We start from the raw sequence: 24,921 nt of genomic DNA, 5'->3' as shown, positions 1-24,921 counted from the left end.
CCAGAGGTGGATCTGGAAAAGGGAAAAATATGCAAAGAAAACAAAATGGTTAAAAAGAAAATCTACTGTAAAAATGACAGATGGAATGAGTAGGATGGTCATCCAATAAATGTGTAAGACCTGTGGTTTCTCACACCCTGGCAGCAGGTGCCTCCAGAAAGGGCAGTGGCTCTAAGACACAAGAGGGACTTGGACTTCTTCCCTTCCTTCATCTTACTAGTTGGAATGCAGATGTGATGACTGGAACTTCAGCAGCCAGATGGACCATGAGCACAAGGACATATTGCAGGGAAGGCAGAATGAAAAACTGTAAAAGGGTCTTGATTGCTAATGCCAGGGAAGATGCCTTGCTAGCCCAGAATGCCTAACCCTGCAGCTAAGCGAAAGAAAAACTTTTATCTAAGTCTGTCTCATTTTATTTTACTTTTTTCCTCAGCAGTCAAATCTAATTCTGCACGGACAACTCAATATAATTCTGCATTTAAAGATATCGTGTATGAAGCTCTATTCTGATCCTCACCACTTGAGTAAGAGTGAATGAGAGTCCAGGTTCCTCAGGACTTTGCACCGTTTTATGGCTCCTACCACATTCTGTTGGGTCTTGTGGAGACTGGGGTGCTGTTTCCCCTCAACCTTGACTGGTTTTAGGACCGGCGTTGGGTAAATAAATGCTCAGTGAGGGCTGGACACCATGGCCCTAAGTCTTCCTGTTACAGCCAGAAAGTCTCCTTCCCCACACTCTCTACTGAGACCTGTACTTACTCAGCCTACAAAGACTCCAACAATCATCATGTAAATACTTTATGATGATGATGCTGGTTGTGGTGGTGATGATGATAAATCTCTTAGGCATGTCATTCTATGGAAATAGAATAGATTCTAGGTACCTTCCTTGGGCCAGTGTACTTTTTCCTGAAGGCAATCAGGCTCTGGGAGTCTGGAGAGCTGTTCCTGGCTCCATGCCATTCCAGCATTCCATGGAGGGGCAGCAGGATTGGTTCGCCCAGATTCCCTTTCCCACCCTCCACCCCCACCTCCAATCTCCAGCTCCTTCCCTCAGAGGGAGGTGGGCACGGGGACAATGACTCACCAGCAGTCCACCCAGCTGTGCTGAGGACTCTCACAGCCTCAGTTTCCTTTCTTTTTAAGTTTATTTATTTATTTGTTGAGATAAAGAGAGAGGGAGAGAGAGAGAGAATGCATGCATGTGAGAACAAGTAAGGGAGGGGCAGAGACCGAGGGGGAAAGAGAGAAGCCCAAGCAGGCTCTGCGCTCTGTGGAGCCCCACATGGGGACCGAACTCATGAACCATAAGATCATGACCTGAGCTGAAATCAAGAGTCAGACGCTTAACTGACTGAGCTACCCAGGTGCCCAGGTTCTCCATTTTTCAAAGGTACAGGTGGGAAAATGGGAGTTTTAAGTCCCCCGCAAATCCTGATATTCTCTTTATTTGCTGCACAGAAATCACTCCTCACAGCACAAGCACCTTGCTTAAAAACCTCTCATGCCCTCACTCTCAGGGGGGTATACTCGGCCCTTAGGGTCAAGACCTCTTTCCTCTGCCACCCCTCCAGGGTGCCTCAGACCACACAATCCTCTCCACGTCCATAATCCAGATGCCCCTTGGGCTTCCCTGACCTTCCAAGTTTTCCATAAAATCTGGACCGAGCTCCAAGTCCACGTTTGTGATGCCAAAGTCCTCCCCATGATGCTACTTCTGTTGGCTTTTTCATTTGATTATTTATCACACAACAGGGATACAGAGATAAAAGCCACAGACGTGGACCCTTGGCTCATCATGTTTACAACCTTGGGGGTGGGGGGAATGGAAGAGACTGAAAATGAACCATTACACAATTAATTAATTAGAATTAATGCTTTTATTCAACAGATGCTTATTAGGTGCCTACCACATGCTAGCGTTTATTAGGTGTAGACGTAATGATGAACAAAACAGATGTGGCCCTCATACTTGTGCAGCTTATATTCTAAGGAAGTAGCCCACAAGATTCATTGTAATTTATTTGATTTTAACTCATTCATTCAGCAACTCTCTGCTGAGCCCTACTGGATACCAGGCCCTGTCCTGGGTGCTGGGGGTACTGGGTGAGCAAAACCAGTCTGAGCCTGAGTGCCTGCCCTCATGGGGCTTATAGCCAGTGGGAGAGACAAGTGACACATGAAGGGAAAATTATAAAATGGAAATTGCTATGAAGGACACACCCACAGGCTCCTGAGATAGAGAGCAACCAAGGGAGGAGCTGAAGGGACTACATGTCCTAAACAGGATGGACAGGAAAGGCTTCCCTGAAAGAGGAGACAGTATAGTTGAGACCAAAAGGGTAATAATAGCTGGTACTTACACAGCATTTGCTATGGGCCAGGTGCTAAGTGCTTTATATATATCTTAACTCATAACAACTTTGTCAGCTTGGTAATACTATTTTCCGCATTCCCATTTCACAGAGGAGGAAACGGAGGCATGGCAGATTCAAAAATGTACTCAAGCTCACACAGCTAGTAAGTGGTAGTGTCAGAATTGCAACCAGACTACATGTAGCTCCAGGCTATTTCTAAGCATTAAGCTTCTTATAAGGGAGGAAGAGCCAGCTATGAAGACAGCATGGAGCCAGACAGCAGGAGCAGCGGTCCAGGCAAAAGGAGTACATGCAAAGGTCCTGAGGTGGAAAAGATCTTGGAATGCATGAGGAATAGAAGGAGGCCTGTGGGGCAGCAGTGGGGCAAGCGAGGGCAGACACAATATGAGGACAGCAGAATGGTTTGGAGAGCAAAGGGAAGTCCTAAAAGGGTTGGACAGTCAGGGAGTGCCTCTCTGTTCCCCAGTCTTCTAAATGACTTGCCTTAGGATGGGGCAGAGTCTTAACGGGACAGATAAAGGAGGGGATGCAGGTGCCAGAGACAGGAACACAGCAGAAAGAGCACGGATAGTTAGGGTACAGCTAGGTTATCTCATTCCCAATTTGCATAGGACGAGCCTTGTGTAGGCCTTATGCCCGGATATCATGATTAATAGTTTCCTCTTTCATTTTCAAAGGTGCCTAGGTTTGTATGAGAAATGATCAGACACCCTGATTAAAGGGGGTTTAGGGGAAAGCTTTGCTGGGCTGGTAGAGATCACTCTTTCCTCAGTTTACCCAAAACTTCACTACATCCACACCATGCATTGCTGCTTTTGGTGTTGGTTTTGTGAATTTGGTCCAGGCAGGCATGTGGGCAAGAAGGCCCAGTCACATGTGGCTCAGCAGAGGGCCTGGCACGTAATTGGCACTCAATGATGCATGGGGAGCGATATATTCATAAGAACAACATTATTCAGTACCTCGCTTTTCCCCTGTGTAGGGGACCAGATCTTCTCGGTCTTTAAACTCCTTTGCTTGCTTTTCCAAGTGATCCAAGAGCTCCTCCCTTTTAAAGGGGCCCGTGGGCGCCTTGGTGGTCTGATCCTTCTGCCTCAGGCCTGCGGGCAGCAGTGCATTCTACAGTGGAGGTTGTGGGGCCGGGGGACATACACAGAGAGAGAGAACGAAAGAGAAAGAGAGTGGTCAGCTGCTGAAGACTTGCATTTCTCCCAAAATTCGTCATTGAACAGTGGGATCTTAGAGCCCAGCAAATCGATCCAGGTCGCTCATTTACATGTGAGGAATCTGACACCCAGGAGGGGCAGGGACTTGCTCAAGGTCACCCTGGAGACGAGGGGCATAGCTAGGCTGGGACTCAGGTCTCTTAATGGTCCAGAGTCTCTAAACCTGCAATGTTTCCAAAGGCAAGGGGGTAAGGAGGCAGCCGACATGGGGCTGAGCAGAGAGGGGCTCTCCAAGAGCATCTGTGAGTCTGAGTCTGATTAAGTTGGCATTTGGATGCAGGAGGATCGTTCCAGCTATTGTGTATACAGTGGCTGGGGAAAGAAGCCCGAGGGGCTTGAGTTAGGGCCCTGGATGCAGTATGAGGCGAGAAGCGACAGACTCAATAACCAAGCGGCAGGGTGGGGGGGGGGGAGGCTCAGCAGGGGTGGGTGAGGCGTGCTTTGGGGCTGTATCCCTGGACGGCCCTCCCCGGCTGCTTTCCACCCTCCTGACAGGCTGTGTTCCTGCCTCTCTGTTAAATATTTTGAATGTCGCCCTTGGAGATGGGTCTCTCAGGAAAGATAGCATCAACCAATCAACGTGTTCCTTCTTCAAACATGGTTAGGCTTCTAGGTGTGGGCTAGAATTAGGGTAGATTTGAGTCACACAGGCTTCGCTCACCTCAGCCCCCAGGACCTTGGAGATTCAAAGAAGTTCAGGGTTGCAAGGATGCTTAGAGGTTGTCGAGGGCACACACCTTCCCTTCAAGGGGAAACTGAGGCCCGGAGCAAGGAAAGATTTGCCCAAGGAGTTCCAGGGGCAGATCTAGAACAAAAACCAGGGCCCTTCTCTAGATACGGGGGGAGGAGGGCAGTCTTCATTTCCAAATCATTGCTCTCTCCCTACCCCCTTTCATTTGGGAACGTGGTGGAGGATACCTGCAAGGCAGAGGTGAGGGGAGCCTCACCTCACTTCTTGCCGCACCCCCACACTGGCTAACCTGGAGAGCCATCCCACCTCCAATCTCTGTACCATCAAAATGCATAGCTTCAGCCACCTCCACACACGCCAGATCCTTTTGCAAGCCCCCCTCTGAGAGGGGATGATACCAGGTTTATGAAGACGGCTTTGTGCCTGGCACACCGAGAGCTAAAGCTTGGGAGGGCAATACTGCCGCTTAACTGCAGTGTGGTTTTTCACAAGATGTTTTCCCACTGTTGACAGCGTGCTCCAGTCAGACACTGGCTGCAAATGGACTCGGGCTGTGAGTCAGCAACAACATCTGGGAGTCGGAGCATGTGATGAGAGGATGGCCAGTAGGTAGGAAATCAAGCCGTGACTGATTTGGGGGTGAACATCAGGAACACAAGAGATGCCACGGACACCCCAGTCTCCCTCAAGCGGTAGTCCTCGGGTACCGTCCACCATGACACGTGGGATGGATGAGGCCCACAGGGGAGCAGGCTTCTGAGGACACATCCTGGGTGAGCTGTGTGTCCACTCCCTCTCCCCCGCGTTGGGCCACTCATGGCGACTCAAGTGAGAGAGAGAACAGCCCAACTGTCCTGCAAACCTCCATCTGTGATTATCCACGGTGAGCAAGGCAAAGTCTCTGTGACACGCCTGCACCTCACAGGTGACCCCCATCAGGCTTATGCCCAGGCCTGAGGCAGTGCTGGCTCTAGTTCGTTAGTCCTGGGCAGGTCACCTGATCTCACCGGGCCTCCATTTCTAGGGCTGTAAGATGTGAGTAATGAGAGCTGCTCTCTTGGAACTGTTGAGGAAGTTAAATGAGATAATGCATGAGGAGTGCTTAGCTCACTGCCAAGCACTCCCAAAGTACTACTTATAATCAGGTGAAATACATTTTCCCAGGAGACTGGTTACCCAAATACGTATGTTGAAATGGAGATGTATTATCCAAACATACCTCAAAATTCAGAAAATGAAGATGTACAAATATAAAATGAAGTAAGCACTGAAAGCAAGTGTTTTCCCAATGATCCCCAACCAAGATGACCTGATAGATTTCTGTCACTGTAAAGGGTTTTGACGGCAGTAAGGTGCTGGGGCACATGCTGTCCCCTAAGGGCTCAGTGCTAGGAGAAACCCACCAGGCTGTAACTGAGGGGGAAAGAGTTTGCCAACTCACATCATTTTGGAATATATCTGATAGAGGCCACTGACTTACTTAAAGTAGGGTCTCTTAACCTTGGCGTAATTCACATTTCGGGCTGGGTGATTCCTTGTCGTGGGAGCTGTCCTATGCACTGCCAACTGTTCACCAGCATCTGTGTCCTCTACCTCATGGATGCCAGTAGCACCTCACTTCCACGATGTGACAGCCACAAATATCTCCAAACATTGCCAGATGTCCCCTGGGTAGCAAAATCACCCCTAATTGAGAACCACTGTTTTCCTTTTTTTTTTTTAAGTTTATTTATTTATTTTTGAGGGAAAGAAAGAGAGCACAAGCCGAGGAGGGACAGAGAAAGAGCGAGAGAGAGAATTCCAAGCAGGCTCCACACTGTTAGCACAGAGCCCGATGTGGGGCTCAATCCCACCAACTGTGAGACCATGACCTGAGCTGAAATAAGAGTTGGACACTTAACCGACTGAGCCACGCAGGTGCCCTGAGAACCACTGTTAAACTGAAGCCCATATCATTGCAATAGGGAAATAAAGGTGTTTTCAACGTCCTTTAAAAATACTACTTATATAGTATGTTAAAGTATGGCTTCATTTATTTACATCTTTACTGAAAGCAGTTGGTTTTTTAAGAAATAAAAACATCAGGGGTGACAGGGTGGTTCAGTTGGTTAAGCATCCAACTCTTGATTTCAGCTTAGGACATGATCTCACTGTTCATGAGATAGAGCCTCTTATTGGGCTCTGTGCTGACAGCATGGAGCCTGCCTGGGATTCTCTCTCTTCCTCTCTCTCTGCCCCTACCCTGCTTGTGCATGTATGTATACACACACACACACACACACTCTCTCTCTCTCTCTCTCTCTCTCTCTCTCAAAATAAAATAAATAAAATAAAATAAAAGAAACAAAAACATCAAAGGCCTTTTCTCACAATTCTTAGCTTACTGGATTTTAAAAGTAAATATTGAGAATATCATCCTCTTTAGGAGTTAAAGTTTCCCCCCCCCCATTAAATGGTACATTTAATAAAACATAACATGGTATTCAATTAAAACCAGACACAAGTGAAATAAGTCATACAGAGAAAGACAGATACCATATGTTTTCACTCTTATGTGGATCCTGAGAAACTTAACAGAAGACCATGGGGGAGGGGAAGAGGAAAAAAAAAGAGAGGGAAGGAGGCAAACCATGAGAGACTCTTAAAAACTGAGAATAAACTGAGGGTTGATAGGGGGTAGGAGGGAGGGGAAAGTGTGTGATGGGCATTGAGGAGGACACCTGTTGGGATGAGAGCTGGGTATTGTATGGAAACCAATTTGACAATAAATTTCATATTAAAAAAAAATAAAGCTAAATGGAAAAAAAAACAAAAAACCAAACATAGTTGCATATTTTAAAACTCCTGGTTATTTCTCATTTTAACTTGTTTTCAAAAATTGGCATGTGACCTCACATGATATACTAAACTTAAGTCCAAATGGATCAAAGATCTAAATGTAAGAGCTAAGACCATAAATTTTTTAGAAGAAAACAGGCATAAATCTCTGTGACTCTGGATTAGGCAATGGTTTCTTGGACATGTTACTAAAACAATAAACAACAAAAGAAAAAAGTCGATAAATTGGCTTCATTAAAATAAAAAATGTTCATGTTTCAAAGGAGACTATCAAGGATATGAAAAGACAACCCACTGGGAGAAAAGTTTTACAAGTCATCTATCTGATGAGGGTCTAGTATCCAGAATACGTAAAGATCTCTTACAACTCAAAATATAAGACAAATAAACCAATTTTAAAATGGGCAAATGATCTGAATAGACATTTCTCTAAGAGAGACACAAAAATGGTCAATACACATAAAAAAGGTGCTCAACCCTATTAGCCATCAGGGAAATGCAAATGAAGCCCAGAATGAGACACTACTTCAGACCCACCAGAATGATTATAATAAAAAAGACAGGGGCACCTGGGTGGCTCAGTCGGTTAAGCTAAGTTTCTGACTTTGGCTCAGGTCATGATCTCGCGGTTCACGAGTTTGAGTCCCGTGTCAGCCTCTGTGCTGACAGCTCAGAGCCTGGAGCCTGCTTCGGATTCTGTGTCTCCCCCTCTCTGCCCCTCCCCTATTCATGCTCTCTCTCTGTCTCTTGATAATAAATGTTAAAAAAATAAAATAAAAGACAGATAATCACAAGTGTTGGTGAGGATGTGGTGAGAGTGACACCCTCATGCACTGCTAGTGGGAATGCAAAATGGTGTGGCCACTTTGGAAAACAGTCTGGCAGTTTCTCAAAAGCTTACACATAGTTATCATATAGTGCAACAATCCCACTCTAGGTAAATATCCAAGAGAAATGAAAGCAGATGTCCATACAAAAACTTATAAATGAACTTCATATATTATTCAGAATAGCCAAGAAGTTGAAACAACTCAAATGTCCATCAAGTGACGAATGGATAAGCAGAATGCAGTACATCCACACGACAATACTATCTGGTGATAAAACAAAACAAAACAAAACAAAACAAAACAAAAAAAACATAGTACTGACATATGCCACCACATAGACGAAACCTTGAAAACATGATGCTAAGTGGAAGAAGCCAGTCACAATGGACCACAGTACCTGAATCCATTTATATGAAGTGTCCAGAATAGTCAAATCTATAGACACAGGAAGTAGATTAGTGGTTGCCTCAAGCTGGGGAGGCTGGAGAGAAATAAATAGGGAGTGAGAGCTAATGGGCATGGGTTTGTTAGGTGATGAAATTGTTCTAAAATTGATTGTGGTGATGTTTGTATAACTCTGTGAATACACTAAAAAACACCGATTTGTACATTTCAAATGGGAGAATTTTATAGCATGTGAATTATATCTCAAATAAAGCTGTTATTTATAAATGGCATATGTTATCTAGGGAAAAATTAGAAAAGTGGCTAATGCAGTAGCTAACTAAATGGTCAGGGGCCACCAAGGGCAGAAGGCTCTTCGTGTGCCAGTGGTCAGCAGTGATGCTGAGACTGGCCAGGCTGGAGCTGGCAAAATTTAAAACGGAGTCCTGTTTGATGATGTGATAAGCCTCACCAGGTAAATTAGTCATTGAGAAGTTAAATGAGTAAGAAAATACTGCCTTGGATGTCTCAGGACTCTTAAAACCTAAAACTGAGTCTCAGACCCAAGCTATCCAATAGGGAAGGTAAATACTACAACCATTTTCTTGGTGGCTCTGACTAGGAGAGTTATTTTGTGAACAGGTATATGTAGAGATGTATCTTTCATTCTTGTACTGCTTGTTCATTCAATAAATATCTGTGGGTATTATGTATCCAGGTTGCTAACAGGCAGGGACAGGACCCCGCAAAGAGATATCTAGTTTGGAGCAACTGGGGAGGGGGCAGGTAGATGGGGGAGGTGAATTGAGAGGAAAGTCTCAACTCCTGCATGTATGGAAAACTCTGCATTGCTTTGGTTTTCAAGTTAATCAAGATCCTAAAAGGAGGTCTATTTCACTGAATAGCAGAGAACGTCTATCACTCGCCTCCACATTGCCTGCTAAGGTTGTATACTTCCACACTACCCGCGGTAACTGGAACCTCTAACTTTGAAAGAATTTGTCTCGTTCTCCTCACCTTAAAGTGTGTACAGGGTTAATCTGCTGGGCAGGTCCTTCTTTGTAGTAACTTCAAAGGGAAGCATCAGTGTGGCTTCTCCAGGGCAGTGATCAATTAATTCTGAATTAGGGGAATAGGTATTTACATGCACACACCACACATGTATCTCCACTCCAAAGACAGGTTGGTTAGGGATGAGATTTTCTTTGGGAGACAACCTTGTTAGGTAGGACTCAAATCATGTCTTCATGTCCTTACAGTTGGAAATGTACTCCTATGAGGAGGGCGGCTCTCTGATCTTAGGCTAAAATTACATCTGGTAGTTGCTTGTGGGGTGATGGGGTCTGTGGCACACTACAGTGCCTCTACACTACTCAACTCCAGAGAATTATTGCCATGTAAGAATATGGGTGACACCATTATATCTGCTCATCTTTATGTGGAAGCTCTTGGTTTTTAAATATTGGCACAAAATCCAAATATTTTAAAAACAATGTTCAGGTCAAATAAAACACATCTGCAGTCCAGACCAAGTCCGTGGGCTACTGCATTTTGCCATGTCTGACCTAAGGTTCCCATCAGACTAGAATTCAGTGTAGAGAAGGTCAAGATATTCATTCATTTATTTGATAAATATTTACCTGAGTGTCTTGCCCATGTCAGGCTTTGGGCTAGAGGAAGAAAGAAGTGTGAGTGTGTGTGTGTGTGTGTGTGTGTGTGTGTGTATGTGAGTTTTAAATTTAGTGGTTTAAAATTTTTTAAAAACACATGAAAAGTTTAATATGTTTTTGGAAAAATCACAAGGGAAAAAAATTAGGCAATCTCTTTCGGTGTTTCCCTACTCTTGGGTTTTTAAATGGTGACTTCCTTCTAAATGTTGTAAAATTAAAACTCGGATGTGCAGCTTGACAGGTTAACATCTTAATTTAACTTTCACACCCACACTCGGGGGTTCAGTTGTCCACAGGACAATGGAAACTTTGCTGTATCCTTAAATGTGCTGTTAGGAGCTCTAACACCCTGCCAACAGGTGCCCGTAAGGCCACATATCAAATATCTGCACAATTATCATTGCTATAGATAGTTAGAGCTATGTCAGAAGCCATTCCAGCCAGGACCACTGTGGGCTTGTTGAGATGTGCACACATGTACAACGTGTAGGCAACACAGGCACACAACACACACACCACACACACACACACACACACACACACACACACACACACAATGTATTGAAAGGATCGTGGATTTCTGGCAGCTCAGTGCTGCAAAGCTCTAAGAGAGACTCTGGGCCAATTCTTTCATTTCCACTGAGGACACTGAGGCACAGAAAAAGCCAGGAAGCCTGAGTTCATATACGGATGACACTGTATTAGCATACCCAAGAATCAGTATGACTATTTCCAGACTGGTGACTAATCATACATAAATTGTCCCCTAATCTGATTCTTCACGGCAACAAAAAAACAAGCAGTTTTATCACTTTTCTTAAATAAATCAGCTTGTATCTAAAGACAACGGAATGTTAAAGGTGCCCCCACCTTTAACTCCAGCTCCAGGAGACCTGGATTCCTGTTCTGTGATTGAACCACAACACGACTCCTCAGAAGAGGACAGGTCATGTGGTACAATCTCTACTGCATACTGGGAGCAGCCGGCTGAGGGTCAGGGAGGGGAAGGGCCTAGCTTGAGGTCATATGCTGGACTGACAGCCTAAGACTCTTGACTTCCAAGCCACAGAAAATGTTCCATCCCACCTGACAGCCTTCCTCTAGGAACAGATCCCGGAAACCAGATGTGGTGCCATATGAGAACCAGTTTTCCTCTCCAAGTGTTAGAAAGCCAGAGCTCACCTCCTTATCAAACTAGTCTCATTTTGCAGATGGAGAAACTGAGGCCCAGAAGCATGGAGTTACAGTCCTGGGGGAAGAGTGAAACCCAGGAGGCTGAACTTTGCAAAATGCCTACTGACTTCTCTCCTCCACCCCATTTTAAATGACCTAACCCTGTCCTAGATGGCCCCCCTCCCTCCCCTTCCATCACATCTGCAAGACCAACATTTTATAGGCCAGTCACCCAATTACAAGGTATCTGGCCACAGAATATCTTTTTAACTGGACTTGAGGACTTTTATTTTCCAGTTATCTCCCAGGTATGTTTCCCCTTGTATAAAATGAGGCCCTCTAGCTCCTCAGGGCCTGGATGATATAGAGCACTCTGCCTCTGCATTCCTGACCAGTGACTTCTAGATCCCACTAGAAATCATTCAGTGGGGCTTCAACAGAGCTCTCTTGTCTGATGGGGGGGCGGGGAGGAGGACTTAACCTGAGAGTGTAGAAGGGTGCCACAACACTCATATCCCAGGCACAGAGGGGACAAGCAGGGTCCAAACCTTTAAGTGCCCCCTCCTCTTCGAACATATTCCCACCCCAACAAACTCTGGGCATCTTCCCCTCTTCTCTTGCTCTCCAGAAAGATCCAGGCCTTTGGCTCCGCTGCCTTGACCTTGCTACGGGACCGGTGAAACCCAATAGTTGCTACTTCCCCCGGTTAACTTTTTAGGGCATTAGTGCTGACATTCAAAGGCACGTTTGTGGCCAAGTCCATTTGTGGTGGGGCTTATTGGTCCTAACAGCACATTTATCTCGCTCTGGTGTTCATGGCACAAGGTGGGCCAAACCTTCCCTTCCCCCATGTTGTGATCCTCCTTTTCTGCCTCACATTCAAGAAAAATCTTCCACGTTCCCTGCTGTGCTGGGCCCTGGGCATCCTGAGACAATGAATGCGTGATTCTGCTCCACCGGGGCTCACAGCTAGAGGGGAGACACATGTCCATGTGTGAGCAATTGTACTCAGCTTCTTGGAGGAGGTGGTTCCTGAGCTCAGTGAGTCCCAGTGGACCAGGCAGGAAAAAGGCAGGTGAGGAGGACAGAGGAGAGGGTCTTACCGGGGACAGAAAGCACATTACAGACGAGGGTGTGGCAGGACGAGGGGGCGTGGCCTGCTAGGGGAAGGAGTCTGGGTGAGTCTGAAGCTGCAGCATTCTGAAGTGTCTGCATCCTGTGCAGACGATCCTCCATCAACTGTCATGCCTCCAAGTGGGACCATCAGAGCTGCCTCCTGGCTGGCTTCCCTGCCTCACGCCTCTCCCTCTCCTTTCCCCTCCCGCCAGCCAGACAGACCCCCCCAACATCAACGTCTGTGTCATTCCTCAGTACTCTCACAACTGCTCAGTGTCTCCACTAACCTCCAGAATCACCAACAAATTCATCATCCAGGTACAGAGAACTTCTCATGATTTGACCCCAACACACTCCTGTCCTCAAGTGTTCCCTGTTCCAGCCTCTCTGGGCTGCTCCACATTCCATGGCCGCGCCCTGCTCTCACATCACCATGCCTGTGCTCGGGCTGTGCCCTCTGCCTGGCATTCCCCTCCACCTACGCCCCTGAATTTGTCTTTTAAAGCCCTTCCCTCGGGCACCCTGCTCGGCCTTTGCAGTGCTCCCCACATCGATCCGGTAATTCTCTGCCCAAACTCTCCTAGGCTTCCTGCCAGTGCTTATGCAATGCTCATCGTATTCTGTCTTGGAGCACATCTATGCTGGATCTCTCCCTGGGGAGACAGAGTGCCCCTCAGGGGCCAGCTGCGATGTATATTTGTCTTCTCTGCATCCCCAACACCAAGCACTGTGTGCTAAGAAAATGTACTCTGAATAGTCCAGAGTCATACAACACTCTGCTCCAGCTCAGGAACGATGGTATCGCCCATACACCCTTCGGGTCAACATCACACCTGCTGCCCCAAGCAGGGTTGGGAGTAGGGGGATACATGAGAGGTGCCAGGGTGGGGGTGTCCAGGATGGGGTTCACCCACTGACGGGGATTTTGGGAAATGCCAAACTGCCCTTTTTGTGATGTTTTCTTTAAGGGCCTGGATTTGGTTAATTTCCTGCCAACTTTTTTTTTTAATGTTTATTTATTTTTGAGAGAGACAGAGACAGAATGTGAGTGGGTTGGGACAGAGAGAGAGGGAGACACAGAATCTGAAACAGGCTCCAGGCTCTGAGCTGTCACACAGAGCCCGACGCGGGGCTCAAACTCACAAGCTGCGAGATCATGACCTGAGCTGAAGTCGGATGCTCAACCGACTGAGCCACCCAGGTGCCCCAATTTCCTGCCAACTTTTCTCACTCTGCCTCAGAGCCTTAGGCAGAGCAGGACATTAGGCCATCAAACTGGCAAACTCACAGTGACAGACTCCAAACAGTACCCAATATCATGTCTCCCCTTCTTTGGTAATAAAAGCACTCTACTCTTAGAGCTGAGCAGAAAGCCACTTGGATTAAAGACTACTTTTCCCAGGCCCCCTTGCAGGTAGGTTGATCCACAGAACTCAGCCCTGGTCCATGAGAAGGGTCTAACAGTGATTTCCAGTAACCTTCCTTAAAAGGCACTTACATAATGGCTTTTCTCCTTTCCTTTTTCTCCCCCTTCCCTCTATTCCGATGCCTTGTGTGCAGCTATCACGGCTGCCACCCCGGACCGTGAGGATGAAGACTACACCCCAGGGATGGCCAGAGACGAGCTGGATGGAATCTGGGACGCTGGGAAGTTTGGGGAGCTGAGTTCCATACCAGCCCTAAACTGCCCACTTCTGGACTTGTACTTGAGGGGTGAATAAACCACTGCTCAAGCAGTGTTATTTTGAGTCTCTTATACTCGTAGCCAAACTGCATCCTACCTGACAACCTAGATTCTCATCCCAGGGCTGTGAGGCTACAAGAAGTGTGCTGGTGCTCTCTGGCTTTGGATCCTCCTTCTCTAAAATGAAGTTCAAAAGCCCTATTAGCGTCATACTGCAGAATAAAGGTGTGAACTCCATACAGATAGAGCTTATTGCCAGGGAGTTCTATCATCATAGGGCATAATTGTTCATTTCCATTCAACCGAACAGGTACTGCATTATGGGGACACTCAGGATATCTGCATTTGATTGTGCAAGTTGTGCACTGCACAACTCCAAGGACATTATCTGCTTTCTGGTTTATGTGAACAACGTCTCCTGCAATGCACAACTTACACATCTGTACCTGGCTGCCCTACATCTGGTGGTACAATGTGGCTTCAAATTTAGGAAACCTAGATTCTAGTGGGCAAATCATATATTCAGTTTTGACAAACATTTGTCAAGCAGGTACTATGTGCCAGGTACTGGGTTAGGTGCTTTTCATATATCTAACCATATTTATATATATTTGTGTGTGTGTGTGTGTGTGTGTGTGTGTGTGTGTGTGTGTGTGTATAAACAGAAACAAAAGCCTGTCATATGAAACAGAGCCTGAGTTGCAAACTAGGAAGCCTATAGTCCAAACAAATGCCAAAACTTGGGCTGGTTTGGTCTGTGCATTTAAATGTGGTATCAACATTTTAACTTGCACTTGAGGGAACTTGCACGTAAAAATTCAGATTTCCACCATTTCTTGAAAAATTAAATGATCTGGCCATATTGGGCTTTCCCTTCCACATTGGCAACAACTGATGGAGCTGAATGGCAAGTGCCCTTTAGTCAAACACAAAATGTCCTGTTTGCTTCTGTCCCCACTACCCCCTACTGTCACTGACACAGGTCAAGAATCAGTTACCATTCATCACTGACTGTGCTGTTACTTACCTTCCTGGAAGGTTAAGTGGCAAGTGAAAACTTTCTTCTGTCCACATCTCTTTCAAGAGTGGAAAAGTGGGGGCGCCTAGGTGGCTCAGTCAGTTAAGTGTGCGACTCTTGATTTCGGCTTAGATCATGGTCGTGCAGCTCTTGAAATTGAGTCCCACATTGGGTTCTGTGCTGATAGCACAGAGCCGGCTTGGGATTCTCTCTCTCTCTCTCTCTCTCTCTCTCTCTCTCTCTCTGCCCCTAGCCTGCTTGCTCTTTCTCTCTCAAAAATAAATAAACATTAAAAATAAGAGTGGAAAAGTAAAAGATGAACCAGGATGAAAAAGGTAAAGATGAACCATGTGCCTCAAGAAATTGGTGTATCTCCCTCCCTTCATGTATATTACCTATCTGATGTTGTGGGTGCTTGGTTTGCTGCCTCTCAAGCAGACAGTGTTCACAGAGTGGGAGAAATGGGGAAGAGACTAGAAGGCAGGGTTTAAACTTTATCTACTGTGATTTTTTTCTTTTTAAGGGTGATCTGAATAAAATAAGGTAAAATTTTTACTTTTGTTAAATGCAGATGATGGGAGCATAGGTATTGTCTGTACCTTCCTATGGGTTTTGAATGTTTCCCATTAAAAATGCCAAAAGAAAACTGCTCAGTGTCCTCAGTGTGGGGCAGGTGCAGTGCTGGGGGCTTGGTGGGAGGGCAGGGGAGGTTGGGAGAAATGGGAGGGTTTTGAACTGAGGAGTGAAGGGCTTCAGGACCACCAGGTCTCCTAGCAAAGAAGCAGGAGAAGAGGGACCAAGGAGAGAGGAGGGCTCTTCACAGAGGCTAGAGAGGGGTGTGGGGAGCTAGTCATGGGGCCAGAAGACAGAGCTTAGGGTGGGGACACACTGACACCTGGCCTCACTCACCCTCCCCCTGCCAGGCCCATCCTTGGTTCTGTGCATGGCCGGCAGTGTTTCTAAGGATGTGTGCCTATTTTTAGAGCAGAGATTTATTTCTTTCCATTTCAACTGTTTACTTCTGTCCTGGGCTTGCAATTCTGCTGGTTTGTGTTACAAGGGAGAACCATAGCCCTGTGGACCAAACTTGGCTGCTTCCTGCATGGCCAAGAGTGTCCTCTGGCTTACTGGGTGCCATTTGGGGCATGAGTAGGGAGGATTTTATGATTTTGTGGAGTCTGATGGGAAGTAGAGTGATGTGACAGGAAGTCCCAAGTTCTCATCCTAGGTCTGTGGCTGACTTGCTGTGTGACCTTGAATAAGACCTTTGTCCTCTTTGGGCTTCAGGGGGTTTCGTTGTTGTTTTTTCATCATTAAAATGTCAATATTACCACTTACCTCATAGGGTTGGTATGAGGAGTCAATGAAATGCATAAAGCACCAAGTGAATGAATGACATGTGTCCGGGAGGGACGCCATAAATGTGGGTTTCTTTCCCTGCATCATGTACCTTTATGCAAGGGGCGGGGGAGGGAGGGTTAGAGGGTTTCTAAGGGTCCTTCCAGCTCTGAGATTCCGCAGTTCGAAGTTTTCTCTTTCATCATTTCTTCCTGCAGTTCATGGCCCCTTGTTCTCAGAGCTCTTGATGCATATTGTGGACTAAGAGAAAGAGGTCTGCCTGAACTTGGCCTGTAGCCTACCAGTTGTGTGATTCTGGGCATCTATTTCTCTTCGTAGGATGGTTTCTTTTTTTTTTTTTTTAATTTTTTTTAACGTTTATTTATTTTTTGAGACAGAGAGAGACAGAGCATGAACAGGGGAGGAGCTGAGAGAGAGGGAGACACAGAATCTAAAGCAGGCTCCAGGCTCTGAGCTGCACAGAGCCCGACGCGGGGCTTGAACTCACGGACCGCGAGATCATGACCTGAGCCAAAGTCGGCCGTTTAACTGACTGAGCCACCCAGGCGCCCCATGTAGGATGGTTTCAACCCCAACCTTGAAGGACCAATCTCACAGGATCCTTGTAGCAATTTTATGAGATGATGCCCATAAAACACTTAGCACAGTTCCTGGCATGTAAAGAAGATCTCGCCTCAACAGAGAAAATAGCTATTATTACCATTATCATTACTATTATTATTTCGGGCCCTGCAGGGGGACTGTAGTTTTCCACTGTTGTTTCTGTGGCTATAACGTGCCATGGAGTCCCGATGGCTGACTTCAAAACCAACTCATAGAACTCGATTTCTTTATAAGGTTGGGATTAGCTCTACCAACTTCCCTCTTGCTAATATTTTAATCCTTTTACTGAGACACTTAAGAAAAAGTCTTCCTTTTCCCCAAAGCTTCATTATCAAAAAATATTTACAAATAAACTCTTTACCTTGATGGTATTTTTCTTTCTTTTTTTAAAGATTAGTATTGATGGAGAAACTAACACAACTTCAAAGGAAATCGTATTGGAAAAAACAACCTGCTGGTAACTCCCCCCTGTACCCCCTGGGCGGCCCCATCCCACATGTGCTCCTAGGAGGCTGTGGTTAACAGCACAGGCTAATGGCTCAGGACTGTGGGCTGGAATCCCAGCACTATCTGTGTTGCATCCTGGGCAGATTATTTCATCTCCCTGGGCCTCAGTTTCCCCATCTTTAAAATGATGCCCATGACGGATCCTCTCAGAGGAATGAAGGAGATCAGCTATGCAAAGCTCTGCCCATGGCACAACCAGGAAATGTTAGCCATCTATTGATCCCATAAGAGCTTGCACACTGGTCCTGGCACAAGTCACAGCGTGACCTGTCATTCTTGAATGTTTCTGTGTGTTGCCCGTTTTCCCCATTGCCTGGTGCAAAGGTGATCTGAACCAAGGAGTTGGCTTGGCCTCAGAGCAGCATCCACTTAACTCCAGAGAGAGAGAGAAAGGGCAGATCCTCTTGGGGAATCAGTCAACAGTGGATACTTTTAGCACAAGGAGCATTCCTCTCCCGCGGGAGTCCGAGTGCAGCAATCTCATGATAAGCTCGAGTTTTTCCAGGCCGCAGAGTGAGAGATAGAAAGTTTCAGGGACTTTTTTTTTTTCTTCTTTTTTTCATGCGCACAAGCTTGGAACCCTCTGCTGCAAACAAAGCTGCCTTCCAACTCTGAGTACTCTACCCTGTCACGTGACACCGGGGCTTAACAATTGCATCACTGAAAACCTAACCCTCTGAAGCGTCAGCTGAATTCAGGTAACAAGATTGCCAGCAATAGCTCATAAAATCATAGCTGGTTTGAGCCGGAAGGGATGTCTGAAGGCACCTAGGCTGACTGCATCCCTTTCACAGATAGGGAAACTGAGCCCTGGAGAGGGAAAGCACCTGCCTGAGTTGGGAGCAGAGCCAGGACTGAACCTGGACCGCACTGCAGGTTGCATCCAGGAAGAAAGGAGGATGGTCTGCCATACAGCAGTCTCCCCAGTTACAAAACCAGAGCACATCTGTGGCTCAAACTATCTTCCTGAGACACCCATGAAGCTTCACAGGGGCTCTCAGAACCACGTCATGGCTCATCCACTGCCTAGATGTGGGACCTTAGGCGATTTACTTCACCTCTCAGTTTTCTCATCTGGAAAATGCCTGCATCACAGGATTATGATGATGGTTGGATGAATTAATATTTTCAAAGTGCCCAGAATGCTGCCTGTGCACAGAAATTGCCAGACAAGCATGTGTTAAACAGAAATGAAAACGCAAGCCATAGAGCGTGCAACAGACAGGGCAGTGGACCCGGGGCCTGGTCTGGTTCTGTTGGACATGTGACCTAGAGCAACCTCCTTCCCCTCTCTCGGTCAGCTCCTGCTCTGAAAGCTGGGGACATGGACTCTCCTGGTCCCTGTGCCCCTCCCAGGTGCCTGGCTCCGAGGCCTCTCCTGGTCTGCATACCTTTAGCCTCTCCCCATGCTGACCTCAGAACTCGGGCCAAGGGTGGGTGAAACCGAGCTGGAATGTTTGCACTCTCAGAAAGTAGGGAGGCCCCCTAGATCTCTTCAAAAGTCACACACTGACTTGCAAATCAGGTAACAGAGACATCTCCATGAAGGGGCCAATTGTGTGGCTGGGACAAAAAAAACCCACTGGCCTCTGTTACCTCCTATCCTCTTTCTGACTTCTCTTTCCTTGTCCTTGAACTTAGAGAGAAAGGGGTCTTTGAAAATGTCCATTTTGAAACCACAATGGTATGAGAATCACAGGTCTCTGATTGCTCAACCCTCCTCCAAATCCAAATGCGCATTTACTTTCCTCCTGCCAGAGTGGAAATTGTGTGAGCACCTGAAGCCTGCCTGGAATCTGAGTCTCCACGCCCTGGTCCCATGACCTAGGTAAGTTAGCTTTCTGGGTCCCGGGCTCTCCATCCTTCCAAGGGGCACCTACCTTCTTGTTGATCTTCTGGGCGGAGGGCTGGGGGAAGCTGGCTGTGTGAGAAGCACAGGGGCTCTGGGAATTTGCCGCTGAGGCCAAAGACTTTGAATTTGGGTGGGGTGACTGGCAGAACTCTTTGCCAGGTTAGAGATGAAACAGAGCTCCCAGCTGGGGCTCAAGCAGACCTTAGGGGCCACGCCCCCAGTTCTGAAAGGGCTTTTCTACCCACCCCCTCCCCTGCTCGGGTCTGATGCTTGGCTCTGACCCTTGGCATCACCTACCTGACTTGCAGACACAGCCTCATCTAACCCCATCTCCACCCGGGGGCTCAGAGCAACTCCAACAGCCAGAGAAGGCCGGAGGCAGCAGGCCTTGCAGGGCCTCTGGGAGCCTGCACTTCTCTGCCCCAGGAACAGAAACATTCTACAACACGGTGGGAAGTTGCAGAGAAAGGCAGAGCCCTTCCTTATCTTCAGAAAGGAACTCTCCCACCACCTGCTGGGCCTTCCACCTTTCCCCCATCTCACTGGCACCTGCTCTGGTCATTGGTTCTCAGAGCTCCTGGAACCAGCAAGCTCACCAAGTCACTGCCCCTCAAAGATTCCTCAGGCCTACGGAGAAAAGTCTAAACTCTTTGGCTGGCCCTGCAATCCCCCTCCCTCCACCATTATCCAGCCTAAACCTCCTTCCAAGTTCATCTAACCCCCTACACAAACTGCACTGAGATTCTAGTTACCATCCCCAATTACCTTCTGCACACGAGACTTTGCTCATGGCTTCCAATTGGCCTAAAGTTCTTTGTTCTTATTCTTGACTCAGAAAAACCCCAGGGCCCAATGCATCAATCATCTGCTCTGTGGATCCTTCCGCCAGTAAGAACCAGTCCTTTCCCTGAGCTCCCTGTCTGGGTCCATTTAGGACATGTGTATCATGCCTGCACTCCCAGCCTGAGTGGGCTGAGCACTGAAGGGCAGAGTCCCTGCCAGGCTCCCGTGGTGGTGGCCAGCACAGGGCCTGGCACCTGACAGGTAACTAAGCCATGTTTACTGAGTTGACGAAAGTAGCTACACCCTCCTTTTGTTCTCACTTTTTAAAGCTGTTCATTCATATAATCCTATGTGACAGTGGTCTTGGATCAAATTACAACAGAATAATCTCACAGCAATAGAGCTGGAAGCTTGCTTATTCCTTGCCTAGAGCACTCGTTTCTCCCAAAGCCCAGGCTTCTGGGGAGCGGGGGTGCAGGGGAGGGAAGAGGAGACCTAAGCCTCTCGCACCAACACTTCCTCCCAGTCCCCTAGAGCAGTCTCATCAGAGGAACCGTCCGTGGCTGCACAAGGGGAAGTCATGAATAGCAAGAGAGCTCTGTCATTCTATGGGGCCTGGGACCCAGGGACCCCAGAGTAGGAATCTGGGTTTTCTAGAAATATGACATTTAATTGAATCTGGAGATAAGACGAGGTTATAAGCTCAGGGCAGCTTAGCCCTGAAGGGAACAACCAACTCCATCATTTCATGGCTGGGGGACACTGAGGCCTAGGGAAGGACAGCAACTAGCCCAAGGTCACACGGAGAGAAAGAGCCAGGGCCAGGGCTGGAACTGTGACATCTAACCTCTTGTGTTTCTCCTGCTAACCTACACTCACCCTACACTAGCTGTGATTACTTGAGGGCTAGTGAAATGGTATAGTAGTGTTCTTTTCTTTATGGATCACTGTTAAACCACAGTTGGACAATGACAGGTTTAAAAAAAAAAAAGGTGTGAAACATTCCACTATTTTTTTTTTTTAATACAGAATGTTTTACAAATGTGTGTGTCATCCTTACTCAGGGGCCACGCTAATCTTCTCTGGGTTATTCCAGTGTTAGTATATATATGTGCTGCTGAAGCAAGCACTGAAATGTTCCATTTTTTCTTGATGTTTATTTACTGAGAGAGAGAGAGAGAGAGAGAGAGAGAGAGAGAACACAAGCAAGGGACAGGCACAGAGAGAGGGAGAGAGAATCCCAAGCAGAGTCTGGGCTGTCAGTACAGAGTCCGATGTGGGGCTCAATCTCACAAACCATGAGATCATGATGTGAGCCGAGACCAAGAGTCAGAGGTTTAACCGACTGAGCCACCCAGGCACCCCTGAAATTTTTAGTTAAAAATATATATAAATATATGAAATGGAAAATTCAGTTAATTCAATACTATTCATCATCTACTTTCTCTGGGCTGAGCATTGACCTGGGTACTTGGGTGTAAATAGAGGACGAAGGCCCCTGTCTAGTAGGCCACCTGGGAATCCCTTTCTCTGCCCTGCTCGTGGCTTCGAGGTGGCTGGCCAAACCACAAGCTTGATCAGGGAGCCTCCTGCCGCTTGCTGCTGTCATCCTGACTGCAGAGGCAAATTCTGAGCATTAAACACACTCCTTAAATGTGCCAAGCATGAAATGCAATGATAAAAACATATTCCACAAGTGAAAGGGGCTCTTCTAGTACTTGATTTCTCTGTTAACTCATTCCATGACACATGTTTCCTACTACCCTAACACAACCAGCTGGATAGAATGGTGGAATTGGCTTTTGCAGACTTCATTACAGGGCCATCCAGGTAGCAGTACCTTGTAGAGCTGGGGCAAGGTTCTCCAGAAGATTGTATCTGGTCTGAAACAGCGTCCAATTATATGGTGCTGTTTCTCCCCTAGCCAGGATTCACGGGTCCAGGAATCAAGGGTAGAAATGGCAGTGGCACCCCTTACTATTACCACTGGTGACCCACTGGCAAAATTTTTTCTTCCTGTTCCTGTGACCCTGTGCTCTTCTGGCCTAGAGGCCTTAGTTCCAAAGGGAGGAATGCTTCCACCAGGAGACACAATAATGATGCCATTGGACTGGAAGTTAAGTCTGCCCCCCGGCCACTCTGGGCTCCTCATGCCACTGAATCAATAAGTGGAGAAGGAGTTTCTGTACTGGCTGGGGTGACTGATGTTGATTAGCAGGGGGGAACTGGACTACTGCTCCACAGCGGAGGTAAGGAAGCGTTTGCCTGCAATACAGAGATTACTTAGGGCCTTCTTACTGTTACCACGTCCTGTGATTGAAGTTAATGGAAAACTACAACAACCCAATCCAAGCAAGGCCGCTAACGGTCCAGACCCTTCAGGAATGAAGGTTTGAGTCATCCAACCAGGCAGAGAATCATGCCCAACTAGGTGCTTGCTAAAGGCAGAGGGAATACAGAAGGGGGAGTGGAAGAAGGTAGTTATAAATACCAGCTACAACCATGTGACCAGTTAGAGAAACAAGAACTAAAATTGTCACGAGTGTTTCCTCCTTATTTTGCTTTGAACGTGCATGTGTTAAGCAAATACCTTTGGTTTTTTTCCCTCTCTTATTCTCTTACAGTGTAACATAAGAGGTATTGATTTTATACTGTCGTATTTTAAGTATTGTTATTTTTATACCATAGTACTTAACTTTTGGGATGTCAAGGATGGAATCACTCAAAGACTTTAGCTCCTCTTCTAGGAGGTTGTACATGGAATAATTAGTTGTATCATGTTAGGCAGAATTATGACCTTGTTACTATCTTTATAAGGAGAGAAGTACTATTTAAGGAGAGGTGTATGGAGTTGCAAAGAGTAGACTGTGATAGTTAATTTTATGTGTCAACTTGACAGGGCAACGGGGTGCCCACATATTTGGTTAAACATTTTCCTGGGTATGCATGTAAGGATGTTTCTATATGACAGTAACATTTGAATTAGTAAACTTGTGTAAAACAGATTGCCTTCCCTAATTTGGGTGGGCCCCATCCAATCAGTTGAAATTCTAAATGGAACAAAAAAACCCCTGACCCTCCCAAGAACAGGAGGGAATTTCCTGTGTCGAGCTGGGTAATTGATTTTTCTCCTGCCTGCAGACTCAAACTCAAACGTGGGCTCTTCCTGATGGGTCTTGAGCCTGCCGGCCTTCAGACTGAAACTATATCATCAGCTCTGCTGGTTCTCCAGGCCTTTGGACCCAGGCTGGAACCACATTGCCAGCCCTCCTGGACTTCCAGCTTGGTGCCTGCAGATCTTGGGACTTGTCAGCCTCTGTAATTGTGTGAGCCGATTCCTCATAATAAATCTCTTCCTATATGAATATACATCCTATTGATGCTGTCGTTCTAGAAAACCCTAAGCAACACACACACACACACACACACACACACACACACACACACCTGCAAGGGCAGTGTTATTCCAGTGTCATTGTCATCAAAGGAAACAGGAAGTGGTAGCTATAAGAAGTCTGCATCTGTCCCTCCCCACCAGGTGGTAAAGTTTGCTGCCCCTGTACCTGTGATGACTGTCCCCTTTAGTGCCTACTCACATCAGGGTCCAGCTCATCCAGCTCATTTTCCAGGGTCCTGAGTTCTTCCTCTGTTAGGGCTCTGAGGATTTCATCTTCATCCAGGTCACGGTATTTCTCTAGTTCTCTTCTGTATGACATTGTAAGAGAATGTGTGCTTGTCTTCTGAGTTTCTGAGATCTATGACCTGCCAGAAAGAGAAAAATCTTAGGAAGATCATTCTTGGATTTTCTCTCACAGACCAAATCAATGCTTGTCATTTATACGGTGGCTGGGCATGTTCTATGAATCATCAGGATGATAACTAGTAGAGTGGAATGCTGCACTAAGTTGGATTAATTCTCCAATAAAACTGTGCAAGGTAAAAACCCTGATGGCATGTGAATGAATATATTGTAACTGGTTGCATTGGCCCAGCCATTAATTCCGAATAAATAGGTGATTGGAAATGGCTTATGAGTGCCTGAAAACTCAACTCTTCTTCAAGCAGTTCAAATACTTTCTGTACAACCCTCCACCCTTCACCTCACGCCCTGATGGAAAACATGAATTCTGGAAGCTCTGCCAAAGCTGATTGTGTAAGGGAAGGGGTATCAACTCAACACCTGCTGCATGTGGGTCCTTCACCTGTAACATCTCAATTGATCCTCACAAAAAGCAGCCAGCAATAACAGTTAACTTTTACTGCCATATCCAAGCCCTACATTAAGCACTTTGCAAGGATTTTTTTTTCTTTAAAAAATTTTTTTATTTTAGAGACAGAGCGAGTGGGGGAGAAGGGCAGTGGAGGGGAGAGAGAGGTGGAGAGAGGAGGGGAGAGAGAGAGAATCTGAAGCATTGAGCCTGACATGGGGCTCGATCCCCAGACCCTGAGATCATGATCTGAGCTGAAATCAGGAGTCGGAGGCTCAACCAACTGAGCCACCCAGGTGCCCCAAGAATTTTCTAATTTAACCTCTGAGGTAGATATCTGCTGTTCTCCCCATTTTACAGATGAGGATATACAGCTCAGAGAGGTTGAGTGACTCGCACAAATCACACTACCAGGAAGTGCCAGAACCACCATTTGTATCCTGATATGCCTCAAGCCCTCTGTCCTCCCTCTTGGCTAAAACTGATAACAGGACAAGCCTAGCTCCCATATCACCTCCTCTGTGAAGCCTCAGTGTCCCCTCACTGAGCAAAGCTCATCATGGCCCTAGCGCTGGGTCTGTACCTCTCCACTCAGCTC

The 24,921-nt window shown here is 46.7% G+C and overlaps 1 protein-coding gene and 1 non-coding gene across 3 annotated transcripts in view; both read right to left on the bottom strand.

Annotated features, from left to right (window-relative positions):
* Window positions 1–24,921, bottom strand: part of TMOD1 (tropomodulin 1) — an 86,225-nt gene that overhangs the window by 41,512 nt on the left and 19,792 nt on the right. For both annotated transcript variants that reach the window (XM_049626943.1, XM_049626951.1), the window contains exons 2-3: window positions 23,712–23,877; window positions 3,344–3,500 (exon numbers count right to left, since the gene is read on the bottom strand). In XM_049626943.1, the coding sequence (XP_049482900.1) occupies window positions 3,344–3,500; window positions 23,712–23,831 (277 nt within the window). In that variant the 5' untranslated portion in view covers window positions 23,832–23,877. The remainder of the gene's footprint in view (window positions 1–3,343; window positions 3,501–23,711; window positions 23,878–24,921) is intronic.
* LOC125928027 (U6 spliceosomal RNA) lies at window positions 21,135–21,245 on the bottom strand. The gene has a single exon (XR_007459536.1). It is a non-coding gene; the product is annotated as a U6 spliceosomal RNA (small nuclear RNA).

Source organism: Panthera uncia, chromosome D4 (assembly GCF_023721935.1).
Source record: "Panthera uncia isolate 11264 chromosome D4, Puncia_PCG_1.0, whole genome shotgun sequence".
NCBI classification, from domain to species: domain Eukaryota; kingdom Metazoa; phylum Chordata; class Mammalia; order Carnivora; family Felidae; genus Panthera; species Panthera uncia.
This window is presented reverse-complemented; position numbering and strand designations above follow the sequence as displayed.